This window comes from Alosa pseudoharengus, unplaced genomic scaffold (assembly GCF_046254945.1).
Source record: "Alosa pseudoharengus isolate Yale_2024_CS ecotype anadromous, Long Island Sound unplaced genomic scaffold, YU_APseudo_1.1 YU_APseudo_1.1_scf_7, whole genome shotgun sequence".
NCBI classification, from domain to species: Eukaryota; Metazoa; Chordata; class Actinopteri; order Clupeiformes; family Clupeidae; genus Alosa; species Alosa pseudoharengus.
This window is the reverse complement of record NW_027468859.1, coordinates 33,171,177-33,192,910: the sequence shown is the minus strand read 5'-3', so window position 1 is coordinate 33,192,910 and position 21,734 is coordinate 33,171,177. Positions and strand designations below refer to the sequence as shown.

General features: G+C 44.2%; 1 protein-coding gene across 2 annotated transcripts; it reads left to right on the top strand.

The window, feature by feature from the left end:
• The first annotated feature begins 3,327 nt into the window (after positions 1-3,327).
• Positions 3,328-20,835, top strand: fbxo25 (F-box protein 25). 2 transcript variants are annotated; one of them, XM_076272440.1, is made up of 11 exons: positions 3,328-3,411; positions 3,870-4,007; positions 11,726-11,829; positions 12,352-12,401; positions 12,945-13,037; positions 13,375-13,468; positions 16,084-16,268; positions 16,507-16,689; positions 17,784-17,927; positions 18,953-18,979; positions 19,551-20,835. In XM_076272440.1, exons 2-11 carry the CDS (start codon positions 3,877-3,879, stop codon positions 19,638-19,640), a joined length of 1,101 nt encoding a protein of 366 aa, XP_076128555.1. In that variant the 5' UTR covers positions 3,328-3,411; positions 3,870-3,876; the 3' UTR covers positions 19,641-20,835. The 2 variants fall into 2 exon arrangements, with proteins under 2 accessions (XP_076128555.1, XP_076128556.1); XM_076272441.1 differs by lacking the exon at positions 18,953-18,979 and having other exon boundaries at positions 19,551-20,834.
• The last annotated feature ends 899 nt before the right edge of the window (positions 20,836-21,734 follow it).

The window sequence follows — 21,734 nt, the reverse complement described above, 5'->3', positions numbered from 1 at the left end:
AAAAAAACAGCACTCATTGATGCACTTATTCTTATTGTACTAGAGCTTTTTAAAATGGTCCTATAAGTGTTGAGAGAATTGCTTTATAAAGCTTAAACTCTTAACCATGTTGTTAGTTGCTTTGGTTAAAAATGCTTTATCCAAATGTAATGTAATGTAATAACTAGTTGTATGGCAAAGGTATGTTTTTCCCCATCCAAGCAGTGACACTCAGGAAGGCAGCCAACAGAAGGCACCCAGGGACCATGTCCTTGTGCTCAATCTGAGTCTTGGTCAGGGACACAAAAGAAGAGTTTACCGTTTTGAGAATGAATACATTTCCGATACAAAACATGCATGCATCCAAGGGCATAATATAAATCTAATCTACAAAACAAGAAAAACAATATCATGCCAAATAATCTGAAACAACGTAGTTGCATATAATGTGGCAAAACTCAATAATAATGATGCGAGTACCTGAGTATTCCAAGCATTCCATCCTTCATGTGCCAATCACAACTGGTTGGTAAGGGCAACTGTGGATGGGTCACTGGTGACTGTTTCCACTGGGTTGGTGGTAAAGTATTCACATTGGCTTTCACTTTCAAAAACAAGGCACAGCAAACATCATGGATTGAAGTGCTGTTTGTTTTTGGATCATACAGTTTGCAGACAAACTGTTCTGTAGAGGATAGAATAGCTGGACTTGGTACTTCATCCTCACCAAAGTTGTGGAAAAGATGAGGGCACTGCTGGAACACTTTCCACGCCATCCTTTTTCCTATTCCAGTGAACTGACTGGTAGTGTCACATCCAGTGATGGCATGAAATGCCAACAGACCGTCCAGAATCTCATTTGACATTTTAATATCATGCACTTTAATGTAGCGTGGTTTCTTGGCAGTTCCTGCTTTCATCCAAATTTCTGGGCTCAGCAGGTTGCAAACACAATATGCAACAACAGTACATCTGTGTCACTGCACTGAATGATGAGCCTCTCATACCCTTTGGTTGTGGCATCATGAGGTTGTGCCTTCATCTTCTCCACAACTTTGGTGATGATGAAGTACCAAGTCCAGCTATTCTATAAGTATAAGTATATATACTCTTTTGATCCCGTGACACACACTAATCCCGGCGCAGTGAGCTGCCTGCAACAACAGCGGCGCTCAGGGAGCAGTGAGGGGTTAGGTGCCTTGCTCAAGAGCACTTCAGCCGTGCCTACTGGTCGGGGTTCAACCCTCCAGTCACAAGTCCGAAGTGCTAACCAGTAGGCCACGGCTGCTCCAAACCTCAACACAACAGTTTGTCTACAAACTGTATGATCCAAAAACTACCAGCACTTCAATCCACGATGTTCGCTGTGCCCTGTTTGAAAGCCAATGTGGATACTTTACCACCAACTCAGTGGAAACAGTCACCAGTGACCCATCCACAGTTGCCCTTACCAACCAGTTGTGATTGGCACATGAAGGATGGAATGCTTGTCCCCCAGCTTTTAACCTAAGAACCTGTACAGGCCAGGTGCTTGGAGCTGACGATATGTGGATGCAAGGAAAGTGGAAGTCAGTGCAGTACCAGGCAATGTCAAAAAAGTGGAATAGTTTGTGGGGCATATGGATGTGCCTGTGCAGCTCGGTGCAAGAATACTCAGGTACTCGCATCATTATTATTGAGTTTTGCCTGACGAGCCAGACCCTCATTAAAATATAGGGTCAGGGCACTCACCGTTCGCAGTGCTCAGTCCGAGGGGCGGGATAATCGGTTGTCTTTCAAATTCCCTCTGCACGCAATAGGACAGCGCTAGAACGAGTCCCATGCGTTTTCCCACCAGCGGAGCTAGTTGGCTAGTTTAAACTTTTGCCAACTGCAAGATCCATCTTCTTTGTTTTCAAGTAGCAGTGAATTCAAGCCAAACCGCTGCAACTCTGCCATCAATCATTATGTTAAGCCCGCCTAACGATTTGATTGGCCTGATAAAAGATTAATTTTTCCAGCTCACAAGCCAACGGAGAGTTGCTAGACTAGCCCTGGCAGCAAATGTAATTGCTGACATTTGCTGCCGCTAGGGTGCGTCTAGATTTCTAGGCTAGCAACTATATTGTTTCAGATTATTTGCCATGATATTGTTTTTCCTGTTTTGTAGATTAGATTTATATTATGCCCTTGGATGCATGCATGCATGTTTTGTATTGGGAAGGTATTCATTATCAAAACAGCAAACTCTTCTTTTGTGTCCCTGACCAGGACTCAGACTGAGCACATGGACATGGTCCCTGGGTGCCTTCTGTTGGCTGCCTACCTGAGAGTCACTGCTTGGATGGGGAAAAACATACCTTTGCCATACGACTATTATATAGTTATTACTACTAACTAGTTACTTACCCCTAACCCTAAAGAAGTGAGAGAGCAGTAATGTTAGGATGGAATTAATAACTATAGTGATATGTTAATTAAATATAATTTGTGTTACAACCTGGTACATTAATGAAGTAAAATAGCACCATAGACCACCATCTACAGTTCTACATTTCCACCTTGACATTAAATAATTATAACTTGTGCAGTATTGCACTGTCTCTCCCTACAAGCTTTAAACTTGGCTTGACTCATTCCCATAGATAGGGGTACTGATTGATAGAGGTTTTGGGATACTATGTTATGTTTCCAAGCTGATATTCACTTTGAAAACTGGTTCTCTTTAGGCGGAGATTGTTTTTTTCATGTTCTAGTTCTGTTGTCTCTTACACTGTACAATACATGTAAATTCTGACACTTCTGCAGACAGCCCATGAGTGTTAGCTTTCATTTGATACCTTTTTTATGTATATGGTCCTTGTGGTTGTGGAGATATTCAATATTTATTGCTGGCATGTCGTGTTGAGCAGGAAACCAAAAAATTGGCCTGAAATTGCTTGTACAAGTCACACACAAAAAAATTCAGGTTGACAACCACCCTAATATCTTACCTATGGGTGTTTTCTACCTAAAAAAAATAGGGTGACAGCTTGTACCAAAACATGTCCGCAAAAGTCTTAACGGAAGCCCTTTTCAGAATTGGCCCCCTGACTAGTGGTCTATTCACCAGAGATACGATGATTCTTCACATGAATAGTAGACATTCATACACTTGCTTAGTAACTCGAAGCGCCCTCCCCCAACGCCAAACCAAAACACGAGAACATGTGCAAGCCCCTCTGTCACGTGTAAGAAGATGCCCTGACAAAACACAGCGGATCAAATCTTTTGTGATCGGCAGCTCTTTCAACCAATCAGCGACGAAATTCCGGGTAGCAACAAGATAAATAAAAACAAATCCTCCAATCACCGCACACTAAGAGGCGGTTCACATTCCACTCTACGGGCTGTTTACTTCCGTCAATATTCTGAGCAAAGCTGAATTTTATTATAACAAAGGACTCGCTGCTGGTAAGGTTACGCTTTTGACGTGTGGTCCAAAACGTATCTGTATATCTTAATGTTGTGTTTGAATGTGGTTTCTCTTTGTCACTTTGTTGTTGGCGTTGTCTTTGAAAGGACTTTTGTCCGTAGGTAACATTGAAAATAACGATGAATTTTCTCCAATAGCCTATAACGCCGTGGTGCACAGTGTCAACCAAGAGCGCATTTAATAAATAAACATATCTAACTATCGTCATTGTATAGAAGTCAACGTTTCACTGGTTATTAAAACGTGACAGGTTTTCAACATTCAGCTGCTAGACCTTATGTTTAGATGCTTTGTTCAATCCCTGATTAACCTTAATTTATCGACAAAATATGGCGTGGCAGTGCGAAAATTGCGTAGTATGTTCTTGCTGTAATAACGCAATGTGAGGCATATGGAGTGAGAGATCTATTGTCAGTTTTATTTTTGGAATAACCAGGTGGAGAATGCCGTTCTTGGGGCAGGACTGGAGGTCTCCGGGATGGAGCTGGATCAAGACCGAAGACGGCTGGAAACGCTTCGAATTTTTCGGCCACGAATTGGGAGATGACAACAATAACGAGCTCGACTTGGAAGAGTGAGTAGGCTTCCGTACTACCATAATCTGACACACAAACAGCTGTTCTCTTCCTGCGTTAATAATTCACACCGAACCTCAACCTATAAAACCTACGATGCCCTGGAGCATCATTTAATTACCTTTAATGATGACGTAAGAGCAAACACAGGTTAGGCTGTCAAATAAAGGCTATACTGTTCTGTTCTTGTCAAGGACCTTTCCTTGTCACAGCCAGCAGACCAAGGCATTAAAAGTACAGACTAGCTGGCTTCACTATTAGTCTTGGGTTGTGTCGATTGATGATAACCTTCACTGGTATGATTGGTGAATGGACATCAAGCTTGTGTATGAACTTGTACTCTATCCAATGTTCCATAGCACTGTGACCACAGCACCATCCATGTCATAGTGATAAATAATGGCCCACAACTGTTTGCATGACGTAGGTTTGCTGCTGTCTATTTTTTTTTCTCTCTATCTCAGTACTCATGATCATGTGATACTACAGGCCTAATAACAGATTGATCAGTTTGGTTGCTGGATCGGCAGAATGACATGATTGCCTCACATCTGAACCATGTGTGTCTGTGTTGACATTGCCCCTGCACATGCTCTGTATCATGTTATATAATTGTCTGAACAGTGGCACACAGGAGCCAGTCAGCCCGGTAGTCATGGGAACTTGTGTGGACTCATAATACCCCCAGGGGAGCTGACTTGGGATCAGCCAGGATCAGGTCAAATCTCATCCCTCATGATGATTATGCCCATCACAGTCTCCTGCCCCTGTATGGCATTATAGCTGTATCAAGTTCATGTGCAATAAATGTGCCTTGGGCGCTAAACGTCTGTATAATTACTGACGTTATGCTATTGGAAGAGTCTTTGGTCTGGTACATAACTGCATGTAATTGGCAGTTTGAATGCGAGATGAGATCAGCAGGTCTTATCCCTTTGAAGCGGCATGAGGGTGGATTTCTGGTTTCCAGGAGCAGTGGCGGCAGCTGGATTTGATTTCTGCTTGCCTGGGGGGTATTCCAAGTACGTGGTTTAGTGACAAACCTGGGTAAGTGGTAAACCTCCTACAACAAGAACCCTATGGCATTGTTTTGTTAGGAGAATGAAGCCATACAGCTCTTCTATTAGGAGGTTTACCCCTTACTCTGAGTTAACTTACCCAGGTTTGTCACTAAACCACGTACTTGGAATATCCCCCCTGGTCTCTTTACCTGAAAAGGCTTCAGGAGATATACACAAATACAAATAGGGGTGGGAATCATTATGGGAAAGTCTTGGAGCAGTCAGCCTCTCACAGGAGATTCGGAGAGACAGTCTCATTTTCTGCCATTTGCAGCAAGACTTGCAGTTGTCAGTGTTTGTGTTTGTGTGAATCAGGTGCGACTGTGCACCTCCTCACCCTGTATTAAAGCTGTCGGCTGTACTGCCATACAGAGAGATAAGATGCCATAACATATTTACCGCTGTGCAACGTCAGTTTGAACTACCTGCTTTTTCTGTCCATCTCGGGATTAGGCCAGCCAGTGTGGATTATGTCATTGTGGGGAGTGGGGGGTATTTCAGTCGCAGGCTACCGGTCTCGGTACAGCAGCTCTGATGTAACACTGGCTGGAAAAAGCTGACATGGGCTTTTGCCCCCCCCCCCCCAAGGAAAGTCGTATGCACTCAGGCCCGCGTGATCTTAGCCAACCCGCCACGGGTCAGAACCCCTGCTCCGGGTCATGCTCATTAAGGAAGAACACCTGTGCTTGGAAAGGGCCGAAACAATGGAGATGAAAAGAACAAGAAAGAGAATAGGGATGTCAAGAGCGAGGGATCAAGATGAGAGACGGAAGAGAGGAAGAATTGGAAAAAGTGGATGGAATCGTAAGGGAACGAGAACAGACAACATGGAGGATAAAAATGATGGATGTAGGGTTCCGTCGACACATATCATTCCGCCAGGGATGGAAAATTCCAGAGTGCTTCCTTAAACTGATGCATATGGGATGGATATGTCCATGAGAAGCACTGCAGGTTCTAAAGGTTAGCTTACTTTGTTGTAATCACACAACTGACAGACAGCGTGGAGATGATATTTAAATTTGTGTAAGGTTGTCTGACAGAGAGTGAGGAGTACAAAGCAATGGCAGTGGCCTGACCAGGAAGTGCTGGTCAGTAGGGTTGTGGAACAGGAAGTTTGTGGGTGAGGGGACAGGAAGTTATTTTAGAGTCAGTGATGCAGGAGAAAAAGGGGAGGTGAACCATATCTTCAGAGAAACCAGGTCAGTCTGATAACAAAACACAAACAAACACACATACACATTTGACCCTCTGCCCTATGGTCGAAGGACTGTCAAAGAGCTGAAAAGTGCTTTTCCTCTCGCCAGAATTGCTTCCTTTTTTGTTCAACTCTAAGGGGTGTGAGGGCAGAATCCACCCCATAATTACTGTCTGCCTCTTGCCGTGGCGTCATGGAAACCGGCCACGGAGACTGAAAAGCTGTGTGGTTGAGTGGAGGAAAAAAACCTCACGGGAGCTAGGTGCATGAACTTGAGAAGAGGGAGGGGGAGTAAGAGATGATTGAGATGCAGGTATGAGGTGTGTGTGTGTGTGTGTGTGTGTGTGTGTGTGTGTGAGGGACAGAGAGAGAGAGAGAATGCAAAGAGAAAGCTCAGAATCCTGAAGATATATCTATGAGAGAGAGGCACACATAAACACAGACATACACACATGCAATTGAGAGCATAGACAGTACACTATACACCAATAGAAAAGTCTTAATGACTGCAGATAATAAAGTATCTATCTGTCTAGATGACACACACACACACACACACACATTTACAAATACTTTCAGCTGACACTGAAACTGTCATATTTCAGCTAACACTAACTCACTCTCTCTTAATTCAATTAAATTTAATTCATTGTGCTTTATTGGCATGACTGTTCAAGTTACAATATTGGCAAAGCATTAAGAACAAACAAACAAAATAAAACATGGAATAATCAAAATAGGAGAAATTAATAATAATTATACTAATAAAAACAATGATAAGATGATAATGTAAATAATAGAGAGAAGAAAATGTAGGTTAATAGAATAGTGAAATTGGTCTCTCTCTCTCTCTCTCTCTCTCTCTGTCTGTGGTTGTCTTTCTTTCCCCTCTATTTCTCTCTCTTATCCTTTCACTTTCCCCCTCTTTTCTTTCTTCCCTCTTTCTCTCTCTTCTCTCTCTGCCCTCCTGTCGCCTCTCGGATCTCGGATGTCAGGCAGTACCCTTATCTGCCCTCATCACTAACTGGGTTGCGTCTCATATGTTTCAATTTACCCCCACCCCCCCCCCCCCCACCCCCTCATTATTTATTTATTCTTCCCTTTAATAAAGCACCCTGGAATTTCCCATCTGTCGGAATGAGATATGTCGACTGATGTCCCCCCCCCAAACTCAAACAAATGCGGAAGCTCCGAATCCACTGGCCACCCTGAGTCCCACCGCACATGGTCTTCTAAAGAGGCTCACAGTGGTATGCTGCTGGCCTCTCTGGAGTTCTTTGTGTGTTCAGAGATCGTGGTTTTGTTGTTCAGATTCAATTCAGCTTGTCTGCTTCATTTCCTTGCCAGGCCATCACAAAGGTGCCTCTAAGCAACAAGGGACGTAGGCCTTCTTGTGCGTTTTGCTTAGGTCAGAGTATATTCCACATTACAATGGACCTCATGCCAAAACACAAGAATGTTCTGTTTTAGTTATGATGCGCTGTATGTATATTCACAATATATTATTTGCAGTTGTTGACATTTTTGGTCAATGGTCCACATTTTTTTAAAAAGTAAGTGAACAAATCATTCACTTCTTTTCACATCACTTTCTCTTGTTATGGCTCCAATGATGGCAACACTGACAATTACTAACTCTATTATTCTAACACAATACCTTCTTGTGGTGTGCCAGTAACCACAGTGGCAATGACATCATGCCAGTCCCATTGTGGGTTACATCATGAGCAATGTTGGTCGTGCCCTCGCATGTGCAAAACAAAAGCCCATCAGGTCGTGCCCTCGCACGTCTTGTGTGGCTGGATGACCTCACGCCGTGTCTCTCAATGGCTGGTAGAAAGCAGGCAGCTGAGCCTACACACTGCTGTTTGTGGCTCACTGAAAAGAGGTCCAGAATATCTAGATGACACGTTTGTTGCTCCCCCACGGACAAATTGGTGTGAGTGGTGAGCAGGCTCGGAGGTGTGGGCTGCTTGCTTTACATATACTTTGTCTGACCTGGCATCCTGTGTAGGAATAAAACAAATATACAGATGATTTGTCCTGATGCCCAGGACATGTTCTCAGAATGAAATGTTATGCTGCTGCTTTTCTGTCCTCGTCTTTTGTGAAGCGTCAGTGGTTTGCCTGCACAAAGTTGAAAGGTGGCAGCCTTGAAGTGTAAATTAGACAGCTACAGTATTTAACTCTGTGAAAACTCCTTAAGATGTGTATTGTTTATTGTCCTGCACTGCGGCTTGTACTGAAGTAGTCGTGCATACATTTAGAGCTGTTTTCATTTTAGCCATCCCAATCCAGTGAGCCACATCTTCTAACATCTTCTACTTACTGGGAAAAACAATGGTATGACAGGGAAAAAACAGCAGTCATTTTGCTGGTGGCTGCGGTGGGCCTCAGCTTTAAATTACAGCTAGTCAGGTGAGAGATGGGATCTCAAGTTCACCTCCTTAATTGGGAAAGATTTGTTTGAAGAAGGATGGGACTGTATTTTCTTACCTGGCGTCCTGACATCCAGTCATTTCAAAAGCATGCAATGAATCCATTAAATGTTGAATAGAGCCCAAAGGCCAGACAGATAGGAATGTTGAATCTCTCTCTCTCTCCTCTCTCCCCCCGTGTGTGTGTGTGTGTGTGTGTTTGACTGATTCCTCTGTGTGGATGCAGTAGACGGTGTCTGGTCTTTTGCTGTTGTGCTGGGGAGAGAGCGATGATGTGTGGCTTTAGTGGAACTGCAGTGAGACGCCCACCTGCTTTTATTTAGTCTGGGGAATCACCTCCCAGATCCTACCGGCAAACGCACTCTTATTGCATTCCACAGTGGAGGCATCAGCAGCAGTGTGTGTCTGTGTGTGTGTGTGTGTGTGTGTGTGTGTGTATGTGTGTGTGGGTCTCTGTGTCTGTGTGTGTGTGTGTGGGTCTCTGTATCTGTGTGTGTGTGTCTGTGTGTGTGTGTGTGTGTCTGTGTGTGTGTCTGTGTGTGTGTCTGTGTGTGTGTGTGTGTGTGTGTGTGGGTCTCTGTATCTGTGTGTGTGTGTGTGTCTCTTATTCTTTCTCTTTCTCATCCTTCCTACCCCCCTTCTCTCTGTCTGTCTGTATGAGAGTGAGAGAGAGAGCGAGAGAATGAGAGATAGAAACACTGTAGACCTGTAATGTTCAGATCATCTATTTTCACGCTGAGAGACACATTTATTTTCTCTGAGACAAGCCACGGCTATGTGTGTCTGGCTGACTAGGCCCCTGAAGGAGGACCAACTAGAAAATCATGCTCAGAAGATGGAGAATGAGGTTCCACCTCACTGTAGCAACTTTTGAACTACTAATTATGTCTAATAAGCACTTGTCATGCTCACATCTCAAGAGCCCGCTGGAACACACCCACACGGACCCACACTCACACATTGACACACACACACACACACACACACACACACACATACACACACACATACACATACACATACACATACACATACACATACACATACACATACACATACACATGCACTCACAGACATAGGCTGATGCACTGATGCAGTCATATTTTGTCAAGTATATTGATGGGTACAAAATGTCGTCTTTCATGGATGTGGAAAGCAGCATAATCCCCCCCCCCACCTTCAAACTGCTAAATTTGGGGGAAAATCCCTCCCCCTAATCTTCAGTCTCAGGCTCCAGTGCTGTGCCAGCCGGCCCTGAACACTGCCTGCTTGGTGTCAATGGGAGGAGTGTGTCTAGATGGAGATCAGGGTTTTTGGTTTGGTTCTAGAATCCTTCATGAGTCATAAGTCTTCCAGTGCACCCAGTGATGCCAGCTGGTAGGGCCTAGTCTACAAATCCCCATCCCCAAGTCCAAAACCCAAACCCAACCTGGATTGGCCAAGCACAGCATCCATAACCAACCACAGGCTGTTTCACCCACGCTACTCCGTGCTGCCTTGTTTTAACTGTGTTCTGATCAAAGGCATCAGCAAACTGGCTTGAGCAGAAACAAACATTGGGTGTTTGGAGACATCAAAGAGTCAACCAGTGGCGTCATGTGCTGTATAGCCATTAGGAGAGTGATGCAAAGAAGGCCATTTGATCAAAGGAATCCTTGCTATGTTTATGCCACAATTTAGGCGGAGGCTCTTTGAACTTGGGAACATGTTCATTTCAGTGATGGAGGATCAAGGGCCGGATCTGCGGTCAGAATTTAACTTGTGAGTGAGCTTAATCCTGGTTTGCACATGTGGTCCAACATGCCTAAACACTCTCCATCTGTCAGATGCATTCATCCCAGTAGATTTATGTTCCATTTAAGTCAAGGACATTTAGGAAATAGGGTCCCCTTTTTGCTAAAATAATTTCATTCAAGTGGAACCGCTACTCAACTAATGTCCATATTTTGTCACACTGAGACAAAATGATGTTCATGTACATATATTGCATGTTTAAATATATTTAATGACTTCATTTCCTGTCCTTGACTCAGCATGTGCTGGTCAGAATGAGGAAAGGTGAGCTCATTAGAACGTGCTGTCGTGTTTCTGAGCTTCATGAGAGGTTTTGCGAAGGGTAGGCCACTCTGGGTCAGATGCAGCCGTCGGCTGGACGTGACGGTCCTCAGTTCCCAGCCTTGCCCTCTCTGAGACAGAGATAGCTTCATGTGTGTTGGGTGTGATGCCTTGGTCTTGTGAGTGGCGATGTGTTGGTGTGCTGCAAGGTCAGATTTGGTCAGCTGTAAATTAACTTCTCTTTTCCATATTAAACACTCCTGCATGGGTCTGTCACACATACCCACACACACATAAACAGTCACACACACTTCAGAGCCGTGACCTCACTGGGTTACATAATCTAATTCAGCTAATGCTCTACCTGCTGGCCCAAACCCCCTTATACCCTCTTCTTCACACACACACACACACACACACACACACAGACATGCATGCATGCATGCATGCATGCATGCATACACATGTGCACACCAGCTCAGGAGTACCAGCAGGCACTTTGACTTGTGAAAGACTCACATACACACAGAAACGCTCATGCAAGAACAGCCCAGTAAAAATAGCCTCCTACAGACTGCATGCCGTGTGACTGCTGTTCTCTCACAGGTCTCATGACACAGACTGCCGCTCTAAGAAAGACAAGCCGTATGATTCAACTTTGAGTAATATTTACCATCTCATGTTGGGCTGGCTGGGACAGACCAATAGCATTCCACCGCTGAAGACCCAAACACTGAGAATAATGGACGCAGTGATGGGCTATCACCACATAATTACATTATATTATTATATTGTAATCAATAACTGAACACTTCAGTGTTTGAGCTGAGTTGTTATTAAAGTGTGTGTGTGTGTGAGTGTGAGTTGTTTTTTTATGTGTTCTGTATCATGTCTGACACATTGTCTCTCTTTTCATCCTCTCTCTCTCTCTCTCTCTCTCTCCCCTCCTCCTATCTCTCCATCAGGCTGTGTGATGAAAACAAAGAAAACATGTACGTGGGAAACGTCTGTGAAGTCGCCGCCAAGAAAAGGAAGAAGGACTTTGTCAACAACAACACAAAGACGCAGTGTAAGTGTGCTTTTGGCAATCGTGCCCTTCCCATCATGTCTGTGTGCCTCGGAGGGGATTTCCGTGGCGTCTCCCCCGGGCCAGAGGCCTCAGCTCTCGGGCAGAGAGGCCAGGCTGCCCAGGGAGCAAACACACACTTTAATAAACAGCTGGCTCTGGCTGTTTATTTTTTTGTGGTGTGGCTGTGGTCTTGAAGCGTATTATTGATCATATTTCTCCTCTTTTCTCTCTCCCTCCCTCCCTCTCTCGCTGTCTGTCTGTCGCTCTCTCTCCCTCCCTCTCTCTCTGTCTGTCTGTCTCTCTCTCTCGCTCTCCCTGTCTGTCTGTCTCTCTCTCTCTCTCTCTCTCTCTCTCTCCTTCTCTCTGTCTGTCTGTCTGTCTCTCTCTCTCTCTCTCTCTCTCTCTCTCTCTGTCTGTCTGTCTCTCTCTCACACTTCCTTTCTTTGTCTGTCTGTCTCTTTTTCTCTTTCTTTCTGTCTATCATTTTCTCTCTCCTTTTGTCTTTCTCTCATGCTTGCACAGTTTTCTACCAGGAAAAGTGGATCTATGTGCAGAAGGAGAGTACCAGAGAGGTGAGTTGAGGAACATCCTGTTACTAGAATCACTAGTGTGTGTGTGTGTGTGTGTGTGTGTGTGTGTGTGTGTGTGTGTGTGTGTGTGTGTGTGTGTGTGTGTGTGTGTGTGTGTGTGTGTGTGTGTGTGTGTGTGTGTGTGTGTGTGTGTGTGTGTGTGTGTGTGTGTGTGTGTGTGTGTGTGTGTGTGTGTGTGTGTGTGTGTGCTATTGGCGGCTGTAGTTTGTCATGGCCTTGGCTTGAGAGTGCAATCTGTAGAGGTCACTGGGTTTCTGCGATTGCTAGTGGAGTATTATGCTGTTCTGGTCCAGAGAGGGAGGGCTGGTTTCTGCGATAGCTAGAGGAGTAGTATTATGTTGTTCTGGTTCAGCGAGGGAGGGTTGATTTCTCCGAAAGGGTCATTTCTTTCTGCTCAGACATGATTAGAATGATTGCCATAACCACTGGCTATTTTGTTCCCCTCACCACTTGTTGTGCTTTCGGCCTCTCTCTCCTTCTCTCAGAGGATAATTGCTCTGTTTGTTTTGCCTCTGGTTCCTACAGAGACATGGCTACTGTACGCTGGGAGAGGCCTTCAACCGGTTAGATTTCTCCAGCGCCATCCAGGACGTGCGGCGCTTCAACTATGTGGTGAAGGTAGCCATGATGGAGCGCACATAATTGCTCTACCTCCTCTTCCTCTGTGGCTTGCCTGCTTCCTCTCTATCAATCTGAGAAATGATGTGAACTATGTCTCTGACGAAACACACAAGTCGTGTGTTTCACTAGAATCTATTAGAGAGGAGCATTAACTGTTAAATCTCTCTCTCTTTCTCTCTCTGTTTTAGCTTTAGTGGCATGACCATTCGCAAAGAAAATGTTGCCAAAGCATACAGCATATACGTTTAGAAAACATCATAAACATAAAATAACATGGAATCATAAAACAGTATCTGTCTTTCTCTCTATCTCTCTCTCTCTCTCTCTCACACAGCTCCTGCAACTGATAGCTCGTTCCCAGCTAACGTCCCTGAGTGGTGCAGCACAGAAGAACTACTTCAATGTGCTGGAGAAGATCATCAACAAAGGTAAGATCCCTCGCTGGCATCAGTGACATTCCTGATGACGCCGCACACACACTGGCACTATTATGATGTTTAATAACAACAAGGTGTGGATGATGATGTAAAAGGCCAATAAATACTTCTGGTGCAGTCAGGTGTTTGCAAACACAGTAGCCTTCCAGAAAAGGCATAGAAGAGAATCGGCAGAGTATCTAAGAGAGAGGGAGAGATTGATAGAAAGAGAGATAGATGGATGGAGGGAGGGAGAGATGGAGAGAAAGCAGATTAGAGAGATGACTGCAGCCGGGGGACTGTAGCCGGAGGAGTGTTGTCGTTGGCCGGTGGCGGAGCAGCATTAATCCCGAGGCACCTCTGGTCTGACGGCATGCCCATGATTGAGGCGTCTTTGCGGGGGCTTAGGGGAGGGGTGGACCCGGCTGAACCCACAGGCACGACTGCTGGCCCCCTTCCCAGTGATGAAACCCACCAGGCGACGTCAACCAGCGTCCACACCACAGCATTCCAGCCAGGCTACTGCTATCTCCCTCTCCCTCCCTCCAACCAGGCTACTGATATCCCCCTCTCCTCTTTCCCTCCAGCCAGGCTACTGCTATCTCCCTCTCCCTCCCCCCAATCAGGCTACTGCTATCTCCCTCTCCTCTCCTCCTCTCTCTCCCCCACTCTCTCATCTCTCTGTGCTCTTCCTTTGTCTCTCTCACTCTTTTCTTTCTGTCTTCTTCTCTTCCTCCGTCTCTCTCACTCTTTTCTTCCTCTCTTCGTCCCTGTCTTCCCCACTCTTTCTCCTCCCCTCTGACGTGAGAAGTGATTGTGTAATTAGTGAGGTTCTCGGGGTCAGGCCTGACCATGCCATTGGCTCCTCTCTCTTCACCATGCCGCTGGCCCCGGGCCAGAGGGAGCCTCAGGCCACAGTGGCCTCAGACCCCAAAGTATTATTATGGTCTGTCTCTTATGTGATTGCTGGGTTCTGAATACTGGGCGGATCAAAGTGGCGGACCCGTCTCGGCCAATCTCATTCATGCCTTCATTCCGATCGGGTGAGAGGGGTTCGGATGTGATCATTAACATTTCACCCTCACTGTCCTTTGCCGTCTCTTTAGAACTCTGAATGTGTGTGAGTGAGACCTCAGAATATGCATACAACCCCAAAACAGAAAATTTTGGGACATGTGAAATGTGTAAATTGTGAATAAAAACTAAAAGTAATAATCTGCAAATCTCGTATACTTATATTTGGTTGCAAAAAGGACACAGACAACTTATCAAATGTTGAAAATGACAAATTTGACTATTTTATGGAAAATATATGTTAATTTTGAATTTGATACCAGCAACATGATTCAAAAAAAGTTGGGAAGGGGGTAACAAACTGCTGGAACATTTGTGTAATGATAACAAACAAAAGGAAGAATGTTTCACAACTAATTAGGGCAACTGCCAACAAGATTGGGTATGAAAAAGAGCATCCCAGAGAGGCAGGGTCTCTTAGAAGGAAAGATGTAGGGGTATTCATCACTCTGTGTAAACCTTTGTACACAAATGATGAAACAATGTCATTTTAATGCCTCTTAACATGAAATTGTGACGTATTTAGGGAGTTCATCATCTACAGGACATAATATTATTAAAACATTCAGAGAATCCAGAGAAAGGGCCTGAGCTTGTTTAAAATGGACTGAGGTAACATAGAAAAAGGTCCTGTGGTTAGACCAATCAAAGTTTGCCATTCTTTTTGGAAATCATGGACTCATCTGGGCTAAAGAGGAGAGGGCCTATTCAAGTATTCAACCTATCCAACTTGTTTTAGTACTCAGTTCGAAACCCAACATCTATGACGGTGTGGAGGAGCATTAGTGCCTACAGCATGGGAATCATGCACATCTGGCAAAGCACAATCAATTCTCAATGATGTATACAGATTTTGAGCAACATATACTGCCATCCAGGCAATGTCTTTTCCAGGGACGACCTTGAATATTTCAGGAAAAGCAGCAGAGGCGAAGTAGCAGAGTGGTAAACATGCTTCCGTCCCAACTTTTTTTGAAACATGTTGCTGGCATCAAATTCAAAATTAACATATACTTTCCATGAAATAGTCCAAATTTTCATTTTCAACATTTGATATGTTGTCTATGTCCTATGGCCTATGGGTTTACGAGACTTGTATATTATGACATTCTGTTTTTATTTGAATTTTACACAACGTCCCAACTTTTTCTGTTTTGGGGTTGTATTTAAAAACAGAATGTACTGTATATTCAAACAACCATATCTCTGACTGTGATACTAGATGTATTTGTCTGGATCCTTTTAAAACATGAGCCAGCAACCCAGCCAAGTCAAAAACCCAGGAAGCTTAAAACCATCAAACCATGAAGCTCAAAGCCACCAGTAATGACACACCCCACTTATCTCTGAATGGGTATTTGTGGACATGCAGTGGGAAGCCAAAAAGGTCCAGTCAGGCTAGAAATCAGCTCGACTTCACTATCGCCTGTTTGTTGCTTGCTCTTCTATGATGGCCCTTTTTTAAGACCTTATTGCTTGACAGCAAAGTTTAGCTGACTCAAATGGGAAGGGAATGAAGGCAGTTTTTATTTTTTATTTTTGATCGGGCACAGTGCTGGACGACCAGCAGAACCCGCGGCTGATTAAGGACCTGCTGCAGGACCTCAGCTCCACGCTGTGCACGCTCATCAGGGAGGTGGGCAAGTCGGTGTTGGTGGGGAACATCAACATCTGGGTCTGTCGCCTGGAGACCATTCTCACATGGCAACAGCAGCTCAACAACCTGCAAATCCCAAAGGTACCACAGGGCTCATCTACACTGTAGTACCCATCTGTGTTTGTCCTTTTGTCTGTCCGTTAAACTACTGTATGTTTGAATCTATCCACCTTTACTTGTGTTTGTGTAGATATTTGTACACTTAATTTAGGCATGTATTTAGTTAACTGTATGAGAGCAGTCATCTTGGTCTATGTGAAGAATGACTTATAACAGACCTATAACAGCTAACATTACGTTCTATGTTCTGTCTTTCTAGCAACTGACCAGTGGGATGACCCTCAGTGACCTCCCGCTACACATGCAGAACAACATCCTGTACAAATTCTCAGATGCCTCTGACATCATCAACCTGGGCCAGGCCACACCCACTATGCGCGTGCTCAGTGAGGACCGGCATCTGTGGAAGAAGCTGTGCCAGTTTCACTTCGCTGAGAAACAGGTAGGAATCGCAGCAGTGTGTGTGTGTGTGGGCGTGTGTGGTAGGAATCGCAGCAGTGTGTGTGTGTGTGGGCGTGTGTGGTAGGAATCGCAGCAGTGTGTGTGTGTGTGTGGGCGTGTGTGGTAGGAATCGCAGCAGTGTGTGTGTGTGTGGGCGTGTGTGGTAGGAATCGCAGCAGGAGTAGGAATCGCAGCATTTTCAGCCGGTTTCCCATGCATGGATTAACCTTAGTCCTGGACTGATCGCTTTTTTTGTCCACAGGAAATCTCTATTGAAGTTTTCTTTTAGTGCAGGACTAGGATTAATCCATGTATAGAAAACCAGCCCATTGTAAGGATACAACTGTCTGTTGTTAACACAAGGTATGAATGAGGTGTTCAGAATGTCAGAACACAATTCTATTTGAGTGTGGGTGTGCGTGTGCGTGTGCTTGTGTTTGTGTTTGTGTGTGCATGGATGTGTGTGTGTAATTGTGCTTGTGTGTGTGTGTGTGTGTGTGTATTTGTGCTTGTGTGTGTGTATTTGTGCTTGTGCCTGTGTGTGTGTGTGTGTGTGTGTGTGTGTGTGTGTGTGTGTGTGTGTGTGTTTAAATGATGATCCAAGCCTTTTCCCCACATATGGCTTCTCTGATGTGTGACAGGGATCAATATCTGTGTCACAATAGTGATGGTTCTCATGAGATCATGAGAAGTCAGTGCTGCCGTTTCATTTGGTCATCCGTAATAAATTAAGAAAGTCTTGCATCAGCAGCAAAGCAAAACTCACAAAGGCAACAACCTCTAATTCCAACACTGGCTGTACTCCAGGCATTACCAAAGTGGTCATTCTCAGTTTGACCACCAGAGAGCTCTGTACGCACGCAGGAGTTTTCCTCAGCCTGAGGTGTTGAAGTGTGATCAAGCTTTTGAAACAATGGGGCCTGACTCAGACATGAATATTTAGTCAAGTTAGAATACACAGATTGACCCTTAATCTCACTAGTTCAAGCTTGGCCATTGAGTTTGAGTAACAAATGGTTTTGTTTTGAAAAGGTCCTGGGGTGTTTTGTCTGAAGTCCCACTGTGTTGACTGGTGTCCCCTGTGTTGTGGTGCAGTTTTGTAGACACCTGGTACTGTCAGAGAAAGGGCACGTGGACTGGAAGCTCATGTATTTCACACTGCAGAAGTATTACCCAAAGAAGGAGCAGTATGGCGACACCCTACATTTCTGCAAACACTGCAGCATCCTCTTCTGGAAGGTACTCTCTCAGTCACACACCTCTCATCTCTTTTTACTTTTTTTATCTCTTCAAATTCTCTTTGCTCTGTACTTTCCTCCCCTCTCTCTCTCTCTCTCTCTCTCCTTTTTTCCCCTCTCTTTCTCTCTCTCCCCCCTCTCTCTCTCTCGCTCTCTCTCTCTCTCTCTCTCTCGCTTATCTTTCTTCAACTCTGAGCTCTCCCCTGCTCTTCAGCACCTCCTCTTTTGGCCTCCTCATCTCTCCTCTGACCTCCTTCCTCACCTCTCCGCTGTTTCCTGCTCATATCCCCCTTTCCTCTCAGCTTCTTCTCTTCTTTACTAGTCCCTCTGTTTCCTTCCTTTCTGCTCCGCTCTCCTTTACTGTTCCCCTTCTGCATCCATCTCTTTGCTGTTAGTGCTCGGGCTAAGTCTCTTTACAATGCATTCCTTATGTGTGGAAGGCTAGCTCTCATGACGCACGTAGTGGATTACCTGCTAAGGCTACGGCTAATAATCATGTGCTAATAATCTTAATGAAATTCCTCATGGCCAGCCAAGGATTAAAAGAAGGGGGGGCAAACACCAGCAAATCAGAGCTCTCTCTCTCTCTCATTCTCTCTCTTTCTCTCTCATTCTCTCTCTCACTCTCTATCCTTTTGCTCTTTTATTTTTTTCTCCCTCTTTCCTTCTACAGCCACAGAGGGCAGAGCGTCATGTCCCTCATTGATTAATCTCTGGCAGGAAGCATTAGCTACAGTATGGGGACTTATGGCACATTTAGCCAACAAACACATTTTTCCAGTCAAGGCCAACAAGATCATACATGAGTAAAAAAAGGCTGATAAATGACTATTAATGTAATTATTGACACATCCTAAATCAATGTTAAGAATATTAATATGTGGTGTTAATGTGGTAATTAGCTCAAATCCCCCCCATGCTTACAGACACTCCCTCCTTTTTCCCTTATAACCTTTGACCTCTGACCTCTCCCATCCATGTTACTTCCTTCCTTCCTTCCTGTTCCTCCCCCTGATGTCCGATCAGGACCGGCACCTGGCTTTGCTCTTCAAGGTACTCACTCAGTCCTCTCTCTTTTCTTTGACCTTTTTTCTCTCCATCCATGTCCTTCCGCCGTTTCATCCTTTTTTTCTCTCTCCACCAACCTCAACCTGTCCACCAACCTCATTTTTATGATGACCATTTCAGGTTTCATCAGGTCAATTCATCCAGTGTTTAGGTTAGGCATGTCGTATGGGTCAGTGGTTCACATGAGAGTAATCCGTGTATGACACCTAATCACTCATCCATCCTGTCCTTTACTTACCCACATATGTTATGTTGTCGCCCATTCAAACGCTCTCACACCTGCTTCAGTCCCATTCTTACGTGACTTAACGTTTCCTGTACATTACATTTGTTCATTATTTCATAATAATATATTCTCAATGATCAATATTCTCACCCCAATAATAAATACCATACAATGTCTAGACAGATAATACACACTAATGATGGTTATGGTTATTGTATTTAGCAGTCACTTTTAATACTGTACATGCTTGCACACACACATACACACACACGCACACACACACACACACACACACAGAAGTATGTCTAACTATGTGTCTCTCTCTGCCAGGACTCCGGACATCCGTGCACGGCCAATGACCCAGACAACTGCCTCATGCCAGTGTCACCTCAGCACTTCATAGACCTCTTCAAGTTCTAGAGGCTTCCAGAATGCGCAAACAAAAAAAAACTGCTTAGGACTGTTCTGATCTCCCTTCTAGAACCTTCTCTCACCTCTTCCTACACATGTCCATGGACAGGGGAGAAAAAAGAAGCCTTTTTTTCTGTGTCGAATGTGTGTCCATGTGTGGTGTTTGTGTGTGTGTGTGTGTGTGTGTGTGTGTGTGTGACTGTGTCTGTGCTTATGTGTGCATGAGTGTGAGTGTTATGCGTTTTTCTTTCACCCAAACTTCTAAGGGCTTACTAGAATGATGTCATTTGGGATCACTGATACGATTGTGTTCCACACACCACATCATGTAACCTGACACTGAGCAAGGAGGAGGAAAGGACACAAGAGATGGAAAAAAGAGGAGAAGGACTTCAGAATGTGTACGTCTGGACTGGAGGGATATCGCTACGGCAACAGCTGGATTTCTAACGAGGAGTCTCATTTGGGAGAGATGACTCTTTCATATTGCCGCACGGCAGATCCTTACCAGCAGTGTCACTTGGCCGACACTGAGTATGTTAAATGTTATTATACTTATTATAATTATTGTTATTATTTTTTGTTTCCATTAGTAACTGAATGCACGTGGAAAGGGTAGCTGGTAGGTCTATGTTTACGTTCGTTTTTTTTTCTTCTGTAGACTGTTGCTGGGCTGAGCAAGAAGCCGTCAACACTAAAAACAAAAAACTGAAAACGTTTGTGCGTTTGCCATACAAAAACAAAAGCCACAATGCTGAAATTTTCATACACTTTTTTTTCATATCCGTTTGTGGAGGTAAAGAAAACAAACTGAAACAGCACTATTTATGAAACCGAGTATTTTATATCCTTGTTCTGGGTTTTGTAATGTACCTTTATCATTCCAATTATTGATGCTTACCTGTATGGGGAAAAAAATATGATGGAACATGTCGGTAAAGTCATGCATTTGCATGAACATGGTTTACTATAGTAATTAAAAACTCTGATTGCTGAGCAGACTCTGTTGTATGGATACAGTGGAGATTCCCCTTTAACAGCCAAGGCTGTCGCTCACTGAGGAATCAAATCTTTTGTTGTAAAATCGTGTATATATGGCTGTTTATGGACACTTATGTTCTGCCCTGTGCACAGACGCAGAGGGGCATCGAGTGGAGTTTTGTGGAAAATATTAACATGTGACATACCTGATATTATAGTTGGTTTTTGTAAGCAAAACACAATGTATTGATGAACTTTATACATTAACATATATATATATATATATCAAGAAACATACTGCTATATATTCAAGCTGTATTTCTCAGACTCAGTTGGTAAGTGCATGCAAAAAGGACAGAGGTGGGAAAAGTATGAAAATATTGTAATATTACTCAAGTAGTTAATTTAAAATGTACTTAGTTACTTGTATGTACTAGTTTTTTTTTTTTGGGGGGGGGGGGGTACCAGAACAATCAGTTTTACCAGAGACATTTTTTAATGAGGAGATACAGCACTCAAAAAATCCTCCATAGTAATGCATGGGGTTAGTCAGTTGTCTACAAATATCACAACCCTTCCGCGGCAAAACGTTGACATGTAAATACATTGTGCCAATCATGTGGTGTGCTGTGAAGACATCGTGCCAATCATGTGGTGTGCTGTGAAGACATCGTGCCAATCATCTGTTGTGATCTCGCTGCTGGAGCAAGATTGGTGTCGTGAAGCCTTACGCACACGCATTTCTGCCGAAATAGATGCACGATAAGTGACCAAAAAGTGTTGCAAAATGGCTGCCGAGTGGAGGTACTTGCCTGAAAAGCACTAGCTCGAGTTGCTGCAGCCAGCAGCTAAGGCAGCCATGTTCATGCTCCCAGTGTGTAGCGCTGTAGCTGCAGCAACTCGAGCTAGGTAAAACCGATTGTTTCAGTTTTGTACCGACAGTACTCGGTAACGTTGAGAAATGGAGATCTATGTGAAAAATCACCGGAGTTCTCCTTTAAGTTTGAGCAGTAGTTGATTTTCAAAGTTAGTTGCACTCATCCTTGCGTCGCTTTGCAGTGAACAGTAATCCAGCACAACTGAAAAGCCCCTCACAGGCAGCTGAGGCAGGCAGGCCAATGT

Excerpts from the sequence above, each read along its gene's own strand:
- fbxo25 (XM_076272440.1), top strand. The coding sequence starts at position 3,877 with ATGCCGTTCTTGGGGCAGGACTGGAGGTCTCCGGGATGGAGCTGGATC. Across the intron at positions 13,038-13,374 it reads GCTTCAACTATGTGGTGAAG|CTCCTGCAACTGATAGCTCG; the intron begins GTAGCCATGATG and ends TCTCTCACACAG. Across the intron at positions 17,928-18,952 it reads GCAGCATCCTCTTCTGGAAG|GACCGGCACCTGGCTTTGCT; the intron begins GTACTCTCTCAG and ends ATGTCCGATCAG.